This window comes from Zea mays, chromosome 2 (genome assembly GCF_902167145.1).
Source record: "Zea mays cultivar B73 chromosome 2, Zm-B73-REFERENCE-NAM-5.0, whole genome shotgun sequence".
NCBI lineage: Eukaryota > Viridiplantae > Streptophyta > Magnoliopsida > Poales > Poaceae > Zea > Zea mays.
In genome coordinates, this window is record NC_050097.1 from 70,547,547 (window position 1) to 70,567,670 (window position 20,124).

Below are 20,124 nucleotides of genomic sequence, written 5' to 3' on the forward strand. Positions count from 1 at the left end.
CACCGCGAAGGGGCTACTGTTGGGGGTATGCTTCGTCGCCGAAGATCCTGTAAGAAGAAACAACTTCGGCAGATCCTCTTAAAAGCAGTGCCGAAGCTATCATCCATAAAGCTTCGGCATAGTGGCATGTCTCAAGACGAAGGACTGCACCGACTTAAAGATGAAATAACAGATTGATCCATGAGAGTCTGTGTCATAATTGTAATCTTTTGTAAAGGGCATGAATGTAATATTTCACAGGTTGTGCCCTGTGCCTATAAATAGATAAACAGTACCCTCGTACTGTTCACGCTGGCTTGTATTCACTCGCACGTCACACTCGGATTCTCGTCTTCTGTCAAGCCGAATGTATAAATGTAATTCAATATCATCCATATTTATTCATGATTATATAATAAAAAATGTCTGAATGATACCATATGATTATTCATGTTTTTTATATGTCATATGATCCTACTTTCCAGTGTATATTGAGATGATGAAGGTACGTCATTCATGACCTTCGTCTGAAGATCATTATATCCTAAGGAAAATAATACTTCGAAGGACGAAGGATATTAACCTTTAAAATTTTGTGTTGTCTTGTTTTTAATTCATAGCATTTGAGAACAAGTCCCTAACAGATATATGACAAAAAGAACTGGCAAATCAAACAAGGGTACATTATATTCTCATTTGATCCATGTTAAGGCAATAAGTCTAATTCAACTACAAGGTAGCAGGAATATAGATAACATGTGAATGGAAATATCAGAGCACTTGACTGAGTTTGTTCGTGACGTAAATAAACTCAAGATTAGCTAATGAATCGTTATTGATGTTCGCAAGCATGCACAGCATAACTAATTTGGCACTTGTCTAATTCTGACGATCTGTTCAGAATGAACTGTACAAGCTTTTGGTTTCACGGTACACAGCGGACCTAGATATACACTCGTCAGATCTCGTATTCTCCAGAAACAATTCCCAGGTATGCTCCATCAGGAGTACATGCGGCACTTTCCAGTTCCGGCACACACTGTACACTCATCGACATCACCCGCAACATGTCGCAGGCAGTACTTGATGCGATCATTCATGATATCCTGCAAAGCATATTCAGCGTGGAGAGTGCAATAGCATGTTACGGAGAAAACAGATCAACTCACCAACGAGCCCTTTACTTAATTGCTCACAGTTAGATAACTGTCTCCTGTATTATTAAGAAACCAATACCAGATCATAGCTCGTATAGAATGATCAATGATAATTATGCACACGAAGAATGCCAGCTGGTTGTAATGCAAAAATTGCTTTTTATACACTTTTATACAACTATAGTTCATTTCTGATACTAGTTGCTACATAAGACCTTACAGTATACAGTACTTAAATGCCCCTAGACCTTAAAAATAATCACTATGCAAATACGACATAACATCAAGGTACACATACATGAAGGCGGACAAGGCCACTATCGACATAGATATTACTTATAATTTTGTTTTGTAGAAAATTTCAACATTCCTTTTCCAGAAGAGGACAGCAATTCTAGAGATCTATTTGCTAACAAAATTCTTTGTCACAAAATTCCAAAAGAACTGCTAAGTTTTAATAACTGCAAAGTGCAAACCATATCCACGTCATATCTGCTTGGCTTCTCTACTAACAGCTACTGAAAATGATAGAAATAACAGAGGGAACTCACAAGCACATACCACCATAAGCTCATGCAGCCCAAGAGGGGCAGTGACAATATAGGGTATATTTGAGTGCTCCTTTGATGCCACTGCTGCTAAAGCAGGAATGTCCTGACAAAATCAAACATGGTGTCAATGCATATGAAAATCCTTGTCTCAGCATAACTATTACATGCAGCTATGTACACCCAAATAAACTATAAGCAATGGAATAAAGCACCTTTAACAATTAACACCCTTATCAGTAAGCATTGTCAACCTTACATGACGAAGGAGAGATTGCATATACTGTGCATGATAGTGGGATGATATTGCATTGAGCCTCTAGTGAGAATATATAGGAGTACATGATTTGAAGGACAAAAAAGCTATCTTAGAGATAAGGAAGGTTATCGTAGATACAAGGAAGGTTATCCTGGGATTACAATCAATCCTAAACCAAACATATCAGGAGTTGCCTAATATATTCTAACATGCCTAATATACTCTAACATCACCCCACAGTCATAGCGTTAGCAACATGAACGACAAATAGGAGAATAATGGAGATATCCCCCCACAGTCAGAACGTCGGTACGAATGCTGCAATTGTAGACGATAGCCCTTTATGCCGATAATGTCGAGACAGCCGAGTGCAAAGGCGCTGAGCCGTTGTCGAGGTGTCGTGTGTCGGGTAGTTGTCGAGGACACCGAAGAAGACAAGCCGTATAAGTCGCAGGCGCGGCACGCCAGGAGGCGTCGGGTTGATGGTGGCATAGAAGGAGGGCACCATAGACGAAGACGGCGACGCGGTCGAGGTAGTCGTAGAGGGTGAAGTCAATGCAAATGTGATCATGCAGCACAGTCGGAGAAGATGGAGCCGGTGCTGTCGAGGCCGATGTCGATGACGCGCGAGCCGACGGGCGATGGAGACGCAAACCTGATCAGTGACTGGGAAAACGAAAAGGCGCAGGAGCAACGGATCTGGTACATCACTGGGGTACCCTAGTGGAGGGGCGGCCACCAGTGCGGGGAGAAGACGAAGGGCGGCGCGGCACCAGGGCCGCCGCGAGCGTAGCGCGGAACCGAGGCGGAGCGAGACCTGGCTCGTCCTCCTCACGACGTGCTGGTCTCGAGGACTGCCCAGCCGCGGTCCGGCCGGCAGCGGAGGTCGCATCCGCCTCCATGTCGGTGTGCGATGTTGCTGGCGGCGGGGATACATTACAGCCCCATCACAATCGCCACCAAGACGACGTGTAATGGGCCAGATCCGGTTGGGGAGGTCGATGAGAAGGTGGATAGAGGCATCCGACGGGGCCTTGATGGTGAGTTCCGATCTAGTGTTGTGCTTGACGATGCGCCGACGGATGCAGTAGATCAGATGGATCCGCGGCGCATCCTACGAGGGCGTTGCCCCAGGCGTAGATCGATCTCCCCATGGGCGGCGACAGCAAAAGGGAGGCTAGGGCGTAACCTAAACTTGTGATACCATGTAGGAAGGAGAGATTGAGTATATTGTGTGTGATGGTGGGATGATATTGCATTAAGCCTCTAGGGAGAATATATAGGAGTACATGACTTGGAGGGCAAGAAGTCTATCCTAAAGATAAGGAAGGTTATCATAGATACAAGGAAGGTTATCCCGGGATTACAATCAATCCTAAACCAACCATATCATGAGTTGCCTAATATACTCTAACATGCCTAATATACTCTAGCATTACATAAAAACAAAAAAAGAAAAAAAAACATACTTGCTTCCAGTGTCGTCCAGGGGAAAGGAAATATGGACTGATAATAACTCGGGATGCTCCTTGTTGCACACATTTTCCAAAAGCATCCTTTATAGTAGGCTCCGCTAGCTCCTGCATTTTTTACGAAACTGAAAGGTAAAGCAACAAAACTTGCTGATCATAAAGAAAATAAAGAATACTATGATAACTGGACCCAAAGAACACCAGCTAATACCAATTAACACTACAAAGAACTAGAAATCAGGAAATAACGTAAGTGGCACCAAAGAGATTAAGCAATAAATACATTGAACGTTGAACAACCAATACACCAAGAGTTACTAAAAAGAGTCCCAATTACAATACAAATCAACATGGTGCTAATTGCTATCGTGTAGATTGCTACATTACAGGTTACCTTTCAGTCAAATCACTTTGGCGGCGTTTGGATCTTTTCATTTTGAAGGAATTGATATCTACTTAATGGACTAGGCTATTTGACTTCAAATTTGACATTCCACAACTTCCCAAAGTTCACATATAATTCTATTTCAAATCATATGGTAGGAGATGGAAATTGATTCTATTTATCATCGTGCTATGTTTCTACACTGCAACTATAGCACACTCTTCAGCTTGCTCCCCTAGGGCAAAAATGCTCACTCCTTATATGGCCAACAATAGTATATAAAGATATTCTACATACACACATTATTAGCTTAATTGATTTGTTCCTAAAATTATGATTATTAGAATGAATTTCAATTTCAATGATACAAGCAGGCCCTTAATATTGCACTTAACTGATTCCAATCAGCAGCATTAATTTCACCAAACTGATGAACAAAGATGGATATATTCTTTAATTTTGCCAATAGGTATTAAGTTCAACTTTTTGTGGAACATAAGTGGTACATTACCAAAGGTTGACTATAGTGGCACTATGGTGCGATATCCAATGTTCTGTGAAATGACCCTAAGCAATAATAATACAATATGATTCAACAATTTATTCAATTGGAGTTTGAAGATCACAATAATTCTTGACAAGTGGTTTAATGATTAAATCACCTAAATGTTGCATAAAGTATCAGAAATGAAAAGATGAGTAGGGATGGCAATTCTGCCCGCGGGCACGGATATCCGCGGGTTTCGTACCCGATGGGCATGGATACGGGTAAGAAATCTCGCCCACGGGTAAGGATACGGGCAACACTTCTCACCCGCGGGTAATTGACGGATATAAAATTTCGCCCGCGGGTATTACCCGTTACCCGCTTAATTTACTAGCCCATCAAAATATTGCCCATGTGTTCATTTTATCCTAAAACATTATGTTGTAATAATTAATTATCTTAAGAGTTTGAGACTTATGTTTGTGGATGATCGATCATGTTTGTGGACTTTTAAGTTTGAACTATGTTCCTTGTCATTATTATGTCTGTCAAGTTATTATGTTCTTGGTAAAATGAACATGACCACATACTCTATGGTATTTTCTGGCGGGTAACGGGTTGCCCGATATCCGCGGATATCCTGCGGGTACGGGCACGGGTCGAAAATTTTACCCGCAAGCTCTCGCGGGCACGGATAAGCACTAGAGGCGCGGATATGTTAGCGGGCGGGTAAATGACTTACCCGCACTTCACCCGACCCGCTGCCATCCCTAAAGATGAGGGTCATGACAGTAGCAAATGGTTCTCTTAACAATTGTCATTGGTTGATGTTTTCTAGTCAAAACCATAATACCATGAGACAGTAACCTGAATTGTTTCTTGGTAGATATTGACAACATGATATGTATCATATTTATTAAGGAGGTAAGGAGACATAAGGCGATTGACCTCATTTTTACCTTTTAGATGGTGAAGTGTAAGACGAGATGACGCCTTAATTATATAGATAAAGATAAAAATTAGACCAAATATTATTTATATATTGCTAATACGAAGGTAATAAGTAAGATAGCACAACTGTAAAGCCTAGTTGGCCCATTTCAGCCTAGTAGAAGTGAGAAACGGGCAAAAATAAAAAAGAAAAATAAAAAACCCACAACGATATAGCCCAGCCCGACCCAACATAACAATTTTAGGGTTACCTCACCAGCACAAATATCTATCTCCCTCTCAGCCGTCAGCAGCTCTCCTCCCTCCCCGCAGCTCTCCTCCTTCTCGCTCCCCTGCAGCTCTCCTTCCTCCCTGCTGGCCTGAGATCAAAATTATGAGGAGCCTAAGAGAAGCTAGAGAAAGGAAGTCGAACATGAAAACCTAGCTGACAAGTGTGAGGTCTACAAATCACAGTGTATGAGATCAAAATTATGCGAAGCCTGAGAGAAGCTAGGGAAAGGAAGTCGAACATGACAACCTAGCTGACAAGCGTGGTATAGATGGTCAAAAGTGCCCCTAGTACAAGAGACAACTGAAATACTACACAACTTAGGCTAGGATGAGCTAGTCGACGATGCCAAGTGCTAGATGTAGTGAAAGTTGGTCATGCGGCTATGGCGAGGACGAGGGCGGTGATGTGGCGAAAACAGTAGGTGAAGGAGTGGACGCAAGAAGCCACAGGGTGTATGGGAGCCCAAAGCTATCACATCGAGCGAGAAGGCTCCAAATGGCAAGATCATTCATGAAAAGGATCAAACTCAAAAGAGCAAGAGTTATTGGTGGTAAACTAATAAACATATAAAAGATTCTGAATGATATGGGAGATGATGAGAACAATGCGGAGATGAAAAGACCTAGCAAAGACAGAGTCACCTACAGAGCTGACCGGAATAATGTTCCCATTGCCCACAATGATAGAAGGATGAGACAGGAGAGATGGGTGGAAAAAGAGATTATACCAGCATTCAGAGTGGTGTGGTAGGAGGCGCCGGAGTTAGCAACCATGTTAATGATGGTAGGAGTTAGGGTCATTGTGCTAAATAAGCTAGCAAGTGACTGTTGAGCTCAACCACCAAGCCACAGGTTCCAGGACAGAACCGAGTATGGGCGCAGAAGCGGGACAAACGGCTAAGGTGCAGGTAGCGCCGAGAGGGATGGGTTGAGAGGATACCCCAGGTCGGGCATCATCAGGTGAGTCGACTAGTGCTGCGGTGGGCGAGTGAAGTTCCACCATGGGATGGGATAGGCCGAGCCACATGGAGATGCGAATGATCTACGGGTTGTAGAGAGCTAGTCAGGGAGTGTCCCCCTAGCCAGTAGCCACCCCCACCCCCACGACCACCCCTCCACCGACAACGGCCACCACCACCAAACCCTGCATCCCCTCCTCAGGCCACCGCCGCCAGATGAGCACGACGACAAGCCCCTTGAAATAGAAGTGGAGGAAGCTGTGTGCAAGGGTTGTCCCCAAAGGTGGAGTTGTAGAGTGCGGTGGCGGTGTTGGAGCGAGGAGGCACCCCCTTGGTAATCTCCCCAAGGCCGAGATCATTGTGAACTTTGTGGCAGGAGGGGAATGTGTTAGTATTGTCAGACCATCTACAGCTAACAGCATTGTCAGGGAGAACTCGAAGTCGGATGCAGTTATACCGCTCAGGAGAAGCAACCGCGATTCGAAGCCCAACAAGAAGTACTTAGGAGTTGCCTAGATGTAAGGAGGGTGTCTACATTTTTCTAGTGCATGTATAGGAATACTGGTATTATACCAAGAGGTGTCTATCGAATAGAGTTGGCTAGAACCTGAACTGAAGAACAGATTATCAAAATTTAGTTACCATTTTGTTATCTTGGCGTGTTCGCTAACATTTGGCATCAGGGCCATCCTGGATCCACCCCACGACCACCAAATGAGGTTTCAAGTGAAAGTGGGAGACGATGGCGTCGTCGCGCATCGAAGACCTAATCGCACAACTAATGTATAAGATAGAAGGGAAACATGAGACTGTTCGGCGTATGGAGTCAATGCAATCCGCCATGGTGAGCATGGAGCCTACGGTGAAGCGTTTGGTGAGCGATTAGGGCGATTTCTAGAAGTGGCGATCGGGTATTGAGGCGAAGGTGGGGGTGATTATTGAAACCTTAAAGACAATCCAGAACAAGGTGGACAGAGTGCTCGACAAGGCGATCGAATATTCTTCTACGCCACCCAACAAGATCTCGGTGATTGAGGGTGCGTCAGCTTCCACCCATCTAGAAGCAAACCCACTTGGGATGACGCCCGAGCAATTCCGCCACCGCTCAGAGGCTGGGTGTTGGTACTGACACTATCTGGTCACCCGCTCCGATCAGAGGTATGACCACACCTTCCAACCATGTTGTGTGGTCATTTCTTCTAAGTCATGTGAGTCCAACGGTGTTGAGAAATTGGTCTCACGGTTCGGGAGCAGACATTCCTCATATGAATATTCCTATGTTTGATTGTTCAAACCAAAAACTATGGAGGAATCGATGTGAGACTTATTTCGAGTTTTATGTTGTTCCAAGTTAGATGTGGCTACCATCATCCATTTTGTGGGTTCAGCTCTGTATTGGTTGTGGTCCATGGAGTCTCGGGCTAGAGATATAAGTTGGCATGAGTTGTGTAGTGCCTTGAACACTCGTTTTGGTCGTGATCAATGTTGATCAGACAGTTTTACCACATACACCAACATGCATCAGTCAGCGAGTACATAGACCAATTTGATCAACTGTTGCATCAACTGTTGGCACATGAAACCCAGTTAACACCTGCAATGATCACTGCCAGATTTGTGGATGGACTGAAGGATGAACTTAAAGTTGTAGTCATTATTCAGCGTCATGTGAATCTCGATATTGCTTGTTAGTTTGCCATGTTGCAGGAGGAGGTGCTACTTCATACTAAAAGAAAGAAGGGCACGAGGTTTGATGCAGCAGGCTTCAGTGAACACAACCCAAGGCAGGACCCCTCCCTCTACCATTACCTTTGATGTCAATTGATAAGACAACATGGCCTAGTGAGGAAAGACAAGGTCAGGCATATATTAATCAGAGAGGGGAAGACAATAAAATGAAAGCTCTCAAGGCCTATAGAAGAGTAAAGGGGTTGTGTTTTAAATGTGGAGAGCATTGGGGTCATTCTCATTGGTGTTCCAACAGTGTACCCTTGCATTTGGTTGAGGAAATGTGGGCGTTGGCCATGGCTGGTGAGGACCATGAGGCAAATAAGGTTGACAACACAGATGACACCAATGAGGAGAGCATATTAGCCATCTCCTTGGCAACAGTCAGTGGAAGTGAAGGTAACAAGACCATCGGGCTTTGATACATTGCCAACAAGTATTGGTGTTGGTTGACTCAGGTAGTTCGGCTTGCTTCATGGGAAGTCACCTGTTGGGAGTGATGCCTGGAGTACGACCCTTAGCTCAGCCAATTCAGCTGATGGTTGATGATGGGGGACTATTATGGAGCAGACATATAATGCCTGACTGCAAATGGTTGTGTGATGGTATCACCTTCTCTACCAACTTCAACATTTTACCTCTGAGTGGTTATAACTTGATATTACTGTTGGAATATGTGAAAGCCTAACCCTAATCCTAGGTTGGGAGTGTAATAAATAGAAGAGTTAGGTGGGACAAAGCCCATTACAATAGGGGAAAACAGGGAAATATAGATAAACCCTAACTGTAGTCCAACTTGACCTCGACGAAGCCAAGGGAGACCAAGTAGGAGGCAAAACGACGGTACCAAGCCCTCAGCGCCTGCTTGAAGCCATACAGAGAGCGGTTCAGCCTGCAAACCAGATCCAGACGAATGGAGTCAACAAAGCCGGTGGGCTGGCTGCAGTTAGAGTGTTGTAAAGGAAGGCATTCTTGACGTCCATCCGATGGACCGCACGGTCATGGGAGAGAGTTGCCTGGATGTATGGAGCGTGTCTACGTTTCTAGTGAATGCATAGGAATATTGGTATAAATACCAAGAGGCGTCTGTCAAATAGAGTTGGCTAGAACCTAGACTGAATAGCAGACTACTGAAATTCAGTTACCAATCTGTTATCTCGGTGAGTTTGCTAACAGAATGAGACCGACTGAGTGATCCAAGTCCGTAGGTGACTATAGCGGTCTTTTAAGGCCCTACAGAAGGTTGAGGACGAGCATGTGATCAAAGACAGGCTCTCCAAGGTCACGGAGAGAGGCTATCCTGCCCTTCATCTGCAGCAGTAGTCAGTGACAAAGAGGTCCCACTGTACGAATGTCCTAAAGACAAAGTAGAGGTGGAGAGCACGAGCCTTGCGGTTGCTGAGGAACTGCTTCTCAGTGGCAACCTGGCAGGCAGTGCCACCATGCTCGCGAACGACATACTGCAGCTCAATAGTGATCGTCCCTTAGAGGCCAGGAGCAGACTGCACTATCCATCTGTCGCCACGAGAGGATAGTGAGGGACGTCATGTCGGTGAGGACGTGGTCATCAAGGGAGTAGTGCCGCAATGTGAAGACAAGACCACATGAGCGGGCGTAGAAGAAAACAGGCTCGATGAGAACAGGGACCAGGGAGCAAATGTTCCGAACACTCGTCGCTTGAGTGTGGAGGCTACAGGCTAGCGATGACGATGGCCTCATACGCCAAAGGGGGGCACCACCTAGCACTCTAGGGGGTCGAGGCAGAGAGAGAGAGAGCCACTCAGATGGCGCCTACCTCAGCAAGCTGTCAAACAAGAGCATCCACAGCGATGCATTCGTGCTCCTAGGCAAGGGTTGCGGCTCGTTCTCACTCCGGGTATTTCAATTTCCTGTGCTACATACAACATGTTCAAAACAGTATTTTCATTTTGGAACAAGTCTCTACTCCTTTAATGTGGGAGTTTCGTCGTTCGTCGTAAGTCCACCGTCCCCTTCTCCTCCCTCCCCACGTACCACAGCGCACCACCCCACGCCTTCATCGCCGCTACGCCCACATTTCCCCACTCGATGTCCAGTACGCAAGCAGAGGCCAAGCGCTCGTCCGTCTCCCCTGGTCAATCGAAGCTTGCCCTGACACAAGGCCGATAGGGACCGTTACCATGCATAGATTCAAACCCATCGGGGAAAGCGTCGACACTGTCTCTCTCGCCCCACATAGGCCACACCCTAGTGATGACGACATATATGGACGCTGCGACAACAGCGTTGGTGGTGCCTCCTCCGAGGCAGGTGGCGCGGTTAAGTAGGCTAGGACACTCATCGGCGCGCTCAACCTGCTCTCCCACAACCTGTCGTTGCCCCCCCATCCTGTGCAGCACACCAAATTGCTCGTCGTCGCCGCCGCTAAGTACCAAATCGATCTGGTCGACATCGTATGTGTCGTACTCACCGTCGTCACGCTCTTCCACCTGACAGTCCTTTCCATTCATAAGACACCGACAAGCATTCGCCCCGAGGACGAGCCCAAGAAGATGTCACGCTCGCAAGGACTCCCTATGCTCTCGTTCATCGCCCTCGCGCTAGCCATCTCCACGACGTCGTCCATGCATTCATGGCCAATGGCGCGACAAATCTCCCTCAGGACGCCTCTGTTTGGGCCGCACTGGCCCTTGCCATCTCATTCAAATATCATTATTGGCTCGCTATACTGCTTCATCATCGATGGACCTCCACCGCCTACTGCCGCCACCGTGGAGTCGTGGTCACGAACTAAGTCAGTCGGAGCTACGGTTTCCTGCATCACTACGGCCGGTACAATATGATAGCATGGTTCATGCTCCTTGGTTGTGGGGTTGTGTCAAGGGCCATTGCAGCTCGCATTTGAATTGGGTGTATATGGATTACAACTTATTCTTATACGAGCTCAAGTAGAATCAACAACCATTGCCAGTAGCAGTTGTTGTGTTGGGTTTCCACTTTGTTCATATCCTGATAGTAAATTGTGATAGTTCTAGTAAGAGCATATGTTCTAAAGCCAAATTTACAGATTTACCAGACAAAGGACAAGCTTGTGCGCATAATTTCAGCATTATGTAGGAGCAGTTTAGCAAACATGGTTCTTTTGTGCCCTATAGTGCCATTTTGCAAATCAAGGTAATATATGTCTTATTTCCAGTTGATTGATCATCTTTAACAGCCTCCACATGTCTGAAAATGTAACTGGAATGAATACTTGTGCAATAGAGAGGCAAAGTTTTTGCTTCGTATTTGTGAATCTTGTGACCAAATCTATGTATCACTTAGAACCAGTGTATAGTAGTACAAGTACAATACACGCGGCCTAACTAGCAAAAACGAGTTACCCCATTATATATAATTAATATAAAACATGTGATGATCTAAAATTGTGCATAATTGATTAGTAAGGAGTTCTAAAACAAAAGCAAACATCATGTGATATCTCTCCTCCCCGCTTTCTGTGGGTCGGCACACGGCCCGACATGCCTCTAACATTTAAATGGTAAAAATAAGCTAAAATTGTGCATAAGTGGGGTTTGAACCATGATTGTTGGCTCCAAACACATATTCACACCCACCTAGTAAACAAAATACACATGTTTTTTTTGTTTTATGCTCTATACTCAACCATAATAAACGTACTTTTATAAAAAAAAAGTATAGAAAAAATAAATCAAGGTCATGCCGCACCTAAGGCCCAGACACAACACGATGATCGAGTCAGGTCATACTCAGGTCGGCCTAAACCGTGTCAGGCCATAGGCCACCCAGCAGGCCCGTCCCATTGGGATATGTGTACACGTACACCAGTAATCGCCCGCGCAGGTAGGCAGTGGTACAAGATAGATGATAGCCCGACAGCCCGTGCAGGCAAGACTACAGGTGTCAACACATCAGAGCTGTCAGGTCAACATTTGAGGTACATGGGTTTACGATTTGGTAAATTTGGGATTAGTTAGGTTCAATTCGAGATTCTAGTTGTTTGATTGACGCAAATTTCCTCATCAATCAAACTACTACAATAAGAAAAGGGACGTCGGCGCGGGCACCTGTTGTGGCTTCGCCGCCGTCACACCTGGGTGGTCTGAAGTCGAGAGGACGCTAGGACTCCACTGCCACCATCCTAGCAAGTTGCTCGGGACTTTTAGCTACTCTAGTGGCGACAAGGCGAAGAGGAGAGGAGGAAGGGGCAGCAGCGACTAGGGTTTGGTGTTGTCCGGGCCACCTAACGAGAGACGACATGAAAATTGGAATTGTATTCTCACTCGACATATGAAATGCATTTATGCAGTTCACATGGTAGACGCGTTGAGATCGAGCACAACAAGATCAAATAGAGCACATATCATTGCAAGGGTTTTTAATGTGTTTGAACAACTATTCCATTTTAATAAGGTCTACCTATGTAGTATAAAGAAACCGTAGCAACGCACGGGCACCTCACTAGTAAGGCCATTAAGAGGTGAGATGGCACCACATGCCACTAGGAAAAGGCTCTTTTTCGTGAAGACACATTACAGATTGCATCATGTTATCTAGTTGGTACTATTTTGTTTTCCACTCAGACATAACGGAATGATAGTTTTCCATGCTCTTTTCTTTAGCAAAAGCATCTACATCTCATTGATTGATTTCATACAAAATAGCCACAACTTCCTTTGACATATACTATGGATCTAAAGTCAAAGTGCTTAAAACCCAATACAAGAAATCTTCTTAGAAGCATATACAATATATACAAAATTCAAGAAATTATCCTCCATGTGTTCTTTGGTTGTAGCTTCAGCATTAGATGGTGGAATTACTTTTGAATAATTTGGGACACAAAACTAAATTTCTTCAATGTGGTGGTCAAAGAGAATTGATTTTCAACCAGCCTTCTTTATGGAAATGACAGCAGTCTAGCATATTTGGATATTGGGAAGCAAAGAAATGGAGAAATGGACTGGTCTTTCAAGGATGGAAACTGTCAAGAGCGTCGAACCCTCGGATAGCTGGACCTCGACTACGCAGTTCATGGTCGCGATTTCAGCATGTTCTTACCAGCATGACGGTTTATATGGCAATGGCAGTGGATATCCCACAATGGGGTTTAGATGCCATTGATAGATTAAGGAAAGGTTTCCTTTGGCGAGGTCGAAAAGAGGTAAATGGGGGGCACTGCCTTGTGGCTTGGAGAAAGGTTTGCCGCCCCCTTCATCTTGGTGGGCTGGGTATCTCCAGTTTAAAAGAACTTTACTGGGCCCTTCGAATGAGATGGCTCTCGCTGTCTAAAACAGACCCCTCCAGGCCCTGGATTGGTCTCCCAATTAAAATCCCAAAAAAGGCCACATCCTTCTTTAATGAGGTAGTGCTCACTGAAGTTGGTGACGGGGTCAACACCAAATTCTGGAAAGACAAGTGGTTACACGGTAAAAAAATTGCAGACCTGGCACCTAGACTCCTAGCTACAATTCCTAAGCGGATTGTGAACAGCAGAACTGTGAATGAAGCTTTGACTAACAGAAAGTGGATTGCTGACATAAAAGGGGCTCTCTTAGTGGGTGTGTTGATTGATTACCTTCAGCTGTGGGAGATGCTCTCAGCCATTGAGCTGCAGCCTAGAGTTGAAGACATATTTTCAGTATTGCCCCAGATGGAATGTATTCTGCAAAATCTGCTTATAATGGACTGTTCATGGGTTCAGTTTCCTTTGGACACTTCACAAGAGTTTGGAAAACCTGGGCCCCGCCAAAGTGTCGTTTTTTCATTTGGCTTGCTGCCCATAATAGATGCTGGACAGCAGATCGATTAGCTAAGAAAGGCCTAAACCACCATGAGAAATGTCTGCTATGTGACCAAGCTGAAGAAACTCTTGATCATCTTCTGGTGGCTTGCTCCTTCTCGAGAGTCTTTTGGTACCAGCTTTTCCGGAAATTTGGGCTTCACTCCCTAGCCCCCCAGTCGGCGGTCACCTCCTTCTTGAATTGGTGGGAGGAGGTTTCAGAGGTGGTCTCAGGTGTCACCAGAAAAGGCCTTAACTCCCTTATTATCCTGGGTGCTTGGACTATTTGGATTCATCGGAACAAATGTGACTTCGATGGATTGTCTCCTTGCCTCACCTATATCCTTGCTTGGGCTGACGAGGAGAGAAGTCGTTGGGAGGCAGCTGGGGCGAAGGGCCTATGTTCTCTGGTTGCTTCTGCAGCTGCTCCCTAGGGTGGTGTGTTGTTTGTTCCTTTCACATGATGAGTTCTTTTTTGTATGCTATTTTCTGGCCCCCGTGAGGAGGCCTGCTGATGTTTGGTCTACTTTAGACCTTTTTTCCTATCTTCTAAATATATAAAGGGGCGCAGCTCTCCTGCGCGTTTTCGAAAAAAAAAGTTTGTGGTTGTGATCCGTCCTCTCCGGCGAGGTTATACCCCTCGGTCGCAGGCTTTGTTTGGAGAATGGAGAGGAGAGATTAGATGGAAATAACTTGCTTCCCCCCACGCAATGTCTGTTATATGAATATATAGCCAGCGGCCTCAACCAACTGGAGCAACAAGCTCCACTAATTTAGGAACTAATAATAGAAGGCTATTTCTATTTTCCATCTTAGCCACTCCACTAATTTAGGAACTAATAATAGGAGGCTATTCCTATTTTCCATCTTAGCCACCGCAGGTGATCGTGCTCAGTGCGTCCTCGTGCGCGGCCATCGCGCGTTCCGCGGCGCGGCGCACGTCACGGCCCTGGTGACGCCTAGAGTACGTCCACCCGACCATGACAGAAACACAATTTCATGTCAGGAAAAAGAGCTCAATGTGGAAATCATTCTCCATATCATACAGGACAAAAGAAAACGGTAGATGGTCTCCCTTTCTTGTGTAAATGATTTCTCCCGTTTAGTCTTTCTCACATTCATTTTCTCCTTTTTCTCGGTACAATTATCTTATCCCTTTCCTTTTATACACAATATATATCTAGCATAATAGGGGTTTTCCCCTGCTGTATTTCCTTAAAAAACAATATAAGTGAAATGAGGACGGATTCTATATTCCATAACTACTTTATCCATTTGATTCAATAAGGTGGAATCATCCTTCTAATGCCCTTTGAGAGTTTAAGTCCAGGATATCCAGAGACAAGTACAAATTTCAGCAATTAAATACAAACAAACTGCATAGGATACTGAACAAAATCAATCATGATAATTCTGAATGAATGAGCTGCCATTGAACAATATAAGGTGCAATGCATAGCTCGAAAGCAGAGTCAGACTTGGACTAAGCATAGAATACCCAAATTAGTAATGATAAAGGAAAACGTGTTAATATTTAAAACATGTTGGTCCAAATTTCTCAATCGGACAGGCACGGTACTGATTTGTACAAAAAGCATGGATGGTTCTAGAAGCTTTAAGTGCATTAATAAATTAAATGTTTTCCTTTCTCACAAAGAAAAAACAGAAGGTATAAAAAGGCTGGAGCGACAAAAAAAATACCATATGAGCAGGCTCAACAATCCTATAGCTAGTCTTCGCCCGGAACATCTCAACAAAGTCATCTGCATTTGTTAATACACAAATCAAGACACAATAAGAGCACCATGATTGCAAAAGATATGCCTTGCAAAAATCAGGTTTATTACTTAGCATGAGATTGGATTCTTGGCGTCTTGACCCATGATCAACAATGACCACAGCATCCTTATCCCCCACAGCAAAATCCTCCCTCCCAGATGTTTCGGACCCAGGGGCGGGTTTTGGTACGGAGTTCATAGCCAGGTTTCCACTAGACCTTCCAGCTGTCCACAGGTTGACAAAATGGATGGCCTTCCTCACAGCAGTGCTCCTAATGCCAAGAAAAAACAGATATGTTATGAGAAGCAGAGACACAGGAGCAATAGCAGACCGCACAATTTGCCAAGAGGTTAGATAAATGGATCACCTTGAAACAAGTTTTTTTGCAGGAGTTGCGGTAAAGGGCTGGGAGGGGACTGGAACAGGGTGCATAGCTGGGGGGCAGTGGCGGAGAACGCCGAAGAAACGAGTCGGCTGCTCGCCACTGGCCGCTGCCCGAGCCAGCCGCTGGGCGCTTGCCGCCGGGCTGAGCTGGCAGGCTGGACACTGGCCACTGGCCCTGCGGCCAATGCGGATCCAGGATTTAGTGACGCTCCGGGCCGAATTGCATACAATACATCATTCGTGATCCATAGTACTGTACCTTTCAGCAGTTAACTAGCATCAGATTCATAATAGGCTTGTGATGATGAAATGTGAGCTTAGAAACAGTTGAAATTATTACAGACAGACAAAACACTGATGATGTAAGCTAATTAAAACATAAAACTATAAAGAAAGAAACAAAAATATAATAGATGAATGGGACTATCAGAAGATGTAAGTGCACTTCGAAGTGCGGTAGCGGCATTTATGACTTTGCCCCTAGCCCAATAGCTGACAGTGCTATGAAATTGCAAAATAACAACAGAGCGTGTAAACAGGCAAAATCAAGTGGGGCCATGGGGAGCTGGGAGCGTGTACCTCGGTTGCTAGCACCAGGCCACCAGCACACGCACAACAGCACCACCCCGCCCCCGTAGCGCCCTGCCGCACCAAGATCTACGTCTCACCGGAGGGCGGAGGAGCTGGGCAAGGCCGCGAGCAGGAGGCGGTGCTGGCCGGACCGTCGGAGGGAGCTAGGCAGCTGGCCGGACCACCGGACGGAGCCGCTAGAGGACGGAGCCCTGGCGGCCAATTTGGTGAGTGGCGGCGGGACTGCTGTAAAGAATTTGGATTTATGTCATTATGGGAACTGGGTTTCACCCAAATGCCATTATATAAACGTGGCTGATCCACCATTCTTAAACATTGTCTTTCAGACAAAATATCACTTAGAGGGTTATTTAAAACATAACCTTATTTTATTATATTGGCAGCTAGTGGCCGGACACTTTTGGGCAAGAAATCTGTACGCCGCTCAACTCTGGCTCGCCGCATAGCTGGCATTTCCTATTCTTTAAAGACGGTTCGAAACGGCGACGCGCACGATGTCCACGTCAGTGTTTTTTTTCCAGCCGTCCGATGATACATCAACGGCAAAGGAACCATGGCAGTACAACGAAGTGAAATGCAGCTAGCAAAATATCTTCTTCGTGAATACTCTAGACCTGCACCAACTCCAGACTTGCCTGAGGACTTCGCGAACAGCCCAATCAAACAGGACGAGGGGGCATCCAACGTGCGTTGGACCCGGACCCAGACGAACGTCCGATTAAACAGCTAGTGGTCGTGCGATTAAAACACACGACTAAAACAGAAGCGTGGCTTCCATCCGCAGCCGTCCCCACGAGCCTACATACATAGTCCAGACTGGCCTATTCACCGTCGTCCCCTCTTCCTAGGGTCTGCCGGACTCGCCTTTCGCCCCTCGCAGTCGTCCTCATCAATAACTCACCCCTACCTGTGATGTGGGGAAAGGCAAGGGCCGTGACGTCTTTCATGTTTTCTCTGATCTCGTTGCAGCCTAAGGTACGAGGGTGCGATGACCTCAGCCATATTGGTCCTGCTCCGTACCCCTCATGATTTTGGCAGATGTAGTTAGGAAATTTCCTTAGGTCAATTCAAATTATATTATAGAGCCATGATGTTGCATTACATTGTGATACGAGTTATATTAATCAGATTATTTAGCCTGCAAAGCTTGCTGGTGCACAAATTAATTTGTTCAGAAGGTAGGACAGTAAGATATTTGTGTTGCCTTAGATTAGCTTGTCTGGAAGTATAACTACATAGACTTTATTATTGTTAGACATGGCCTTCTTAGCCTCTGTTACTGGATTATGTACACATTCATTTTCCGCCCACCGTAACTTTAATATATGTTGTAAAGTTGGTATGATTCCATATTTTCTTTTTAATTTCGAGCATATATTATTATATGATATGATTAATCTGAGTATTTTTGGTTTAGAACTATTACTATTATTATATGACATGGGTATTGTTGCATATTGCTATTCTTTAAAGACGGTTCGAAACGGCGACGCGCACGATGTCCACGTCAGTGTTTTTTTTCCAGCCGTCCGATGATACATCAACGGCAAAGGAACCATGGCAGTACAACGAAGTGAAATGCAGCTAGCAAAATATCTTCTTCGTGAATACTCTAGACCTGCACCAACTCCAGACTTGCCTGAGGACTTCGCGAACAGCCCAATCAAACAGGACGAGGGGGCATCCAACGTGCGTTGGACTCGGACCCAGACGAACGTCCGATTAAACAGCTAGTGGTCGTGCGATTAAAACACACGACTAAAACAGAAGCGTGGCTTCCATCCGCAGCCGTCCCCACGAGCCTACATACATAGTCCAGACTGGCCTATTCACCGTCGTCCCCTCTTCCTAGGGTCTGCCGGACTCGCCTTTCGCCCCTCGCAGTCGTCCTCATCAATAACTCACCCCTACCTGTGATGTGGGGAAAGGCAAGGGCCGTGACGTCTTTCATGTTTTCTCTGATCTCGTTGCAGCCTAAGGTACGAGGGTGCGATGACCTCAGCCATATTGGTCCTGCTCCGTACCCCTCATGATTTTGGCAGATGTAGTTAGGAAATTTCCTTAGGTCAATTCAAATTATATTATAGAGCCATGATGTTGCATTACATTGTGATACGAGTTATATTAATCAGATTATTTAGCCTGCAAAGCTTGCTGGTGCACAAATTAATTTGTTCAGAAGGTAGGACAGTAAGATATTTGTGTTGCCTTAGATTAGCTTGTCTGGAAGTATAACTACATAGACTTTATTATTGTTAGACATGGCCTTCTTAGCCTCTGTTACTGGATTATGTACACATTCATTTTCCGCCCACCGTAACTTTAATATATGTTGTAAAGTTGGTATGATTCCATATTTTCTTTTTAATTTCGAGCATATATTATTATATGATATGATTAATCTGAGTATTTTTGGTTTAGAACTATTACTATTATTATATGACATGGGTATTGTTGCATATTGGTACTCATACAGTTCTGATTTCTCTTTACTGCGCTTATTCAATTAACGGCTTCTGCAGGTACAACCTTCCTTTTCTATGCTTAAGTAAAAAAAGGTTGTTCCGTTCGGTATACGATCGGATTATTTGATTTGAAAGCCTTGCTGAAGGTGACATTCTGATGTATCGTGACTTTGGTAAAAAAAAATCAAGTTCGGATAGCGGGATACTTCATTTAATATGTCTATCACACATGTTCACAGAGATAATTCTACACATGGTTTTTTATATCTCTTTTCGACCCAATTCTAGATGTGTTGTTTTTCGTTGGGAGTGAGATCATTTCATTTAGAGCTAGCATACACATGGTCATAGAGATAAGTTTACAATTATCTTAAGTATCATTTTTCTAATCATTCGTTTTGGCGGTTCCTTTTACAATGATATGGGTGTAGACTTTCGAAAACTTCTCTTCATGTCGATATTTGCTTTCTAATGGTATCATAAGGCATTATGTAAGGTTTTGAGACAACAGTTTACCCTGGGTGTTCTATTTATCTGACATAGAGTTTAATATTCGACATGGCTTACTTGGATTTTGTTGCTAGATTATATGCCCATTCAACTGTTGCAGTGGACTTTCTGGATCTTTTATTTATGCGTCACAAAGTTTAATAATAGAGATGACCTTCTTCACCTCTATTAATGGATTATGTGCTCATTCAATTGCAGTAGTGATCTTTATTTGATTGGGGGACTATGCTATTGTATACATGTTGTACCGTGCATATGATGGTACATATTTTCGTTTGGATATGTGACTATTGTATGATATGGGTATTGTAATATATTGACGCTCATACACATCCAAGTTCTCTTTGTGCCGACAATTTCTGTGCAATTGCACTTATTTAGTTAACGACTTCTAAAGGTACTATTTTACTCTTCCGTA

The 20,124-nt window shown here is 44.6% G+C and overlaps 1 protein-coding gene across 15 annotated transcripts; it reads right to left on the reverse strand.

The window, feature by feature from the left end:
• Positions 1–641: 641 nt before the first annotated feature.
• On the reverse strand, positions 642–16,994 carry LOC100193969 (sirohydrochlorin ferrochelatase). Of its 15 annotated transcripts, none has more exons than XM_020547432.2 (8): positions 16,720–16,994; positions 16,124–16,393; positions 15,825–16,027; positions 15,679–15,740; positions 5,490–5,597; positions 3,413–3,523; positions 1,688–1,790; positions 642–1,085 (listed from the first exon to the last, which is right to left on the reverse strand). In XM_020547432.2, coding segments are annotated over exons 2-8 (654 nt in total). In that variant the 5' UTR covers positions 16,189–16,393; positions 16,720–16,994; the 3' UTR covers positions 642–1,083. The 15 variants fall into 15 exon arrangements, with proteins under 15 accessions (XP_020403021.1, XP_020403024.1, XP_035820457.1 ...); XM_020547428.2 differs by having other exon boundaries at positions 649–1,085; positions 1,698–1,790; XM_020547430.3 differs by having other exon boundaries at positions 649–1,085; positions 1,698–1,790; positions 16,124–16,315; positions 16,720–16,983.
• Between the last annotated feature and the right edge of the window lie 3,130 nt (positions 16,995–20,124).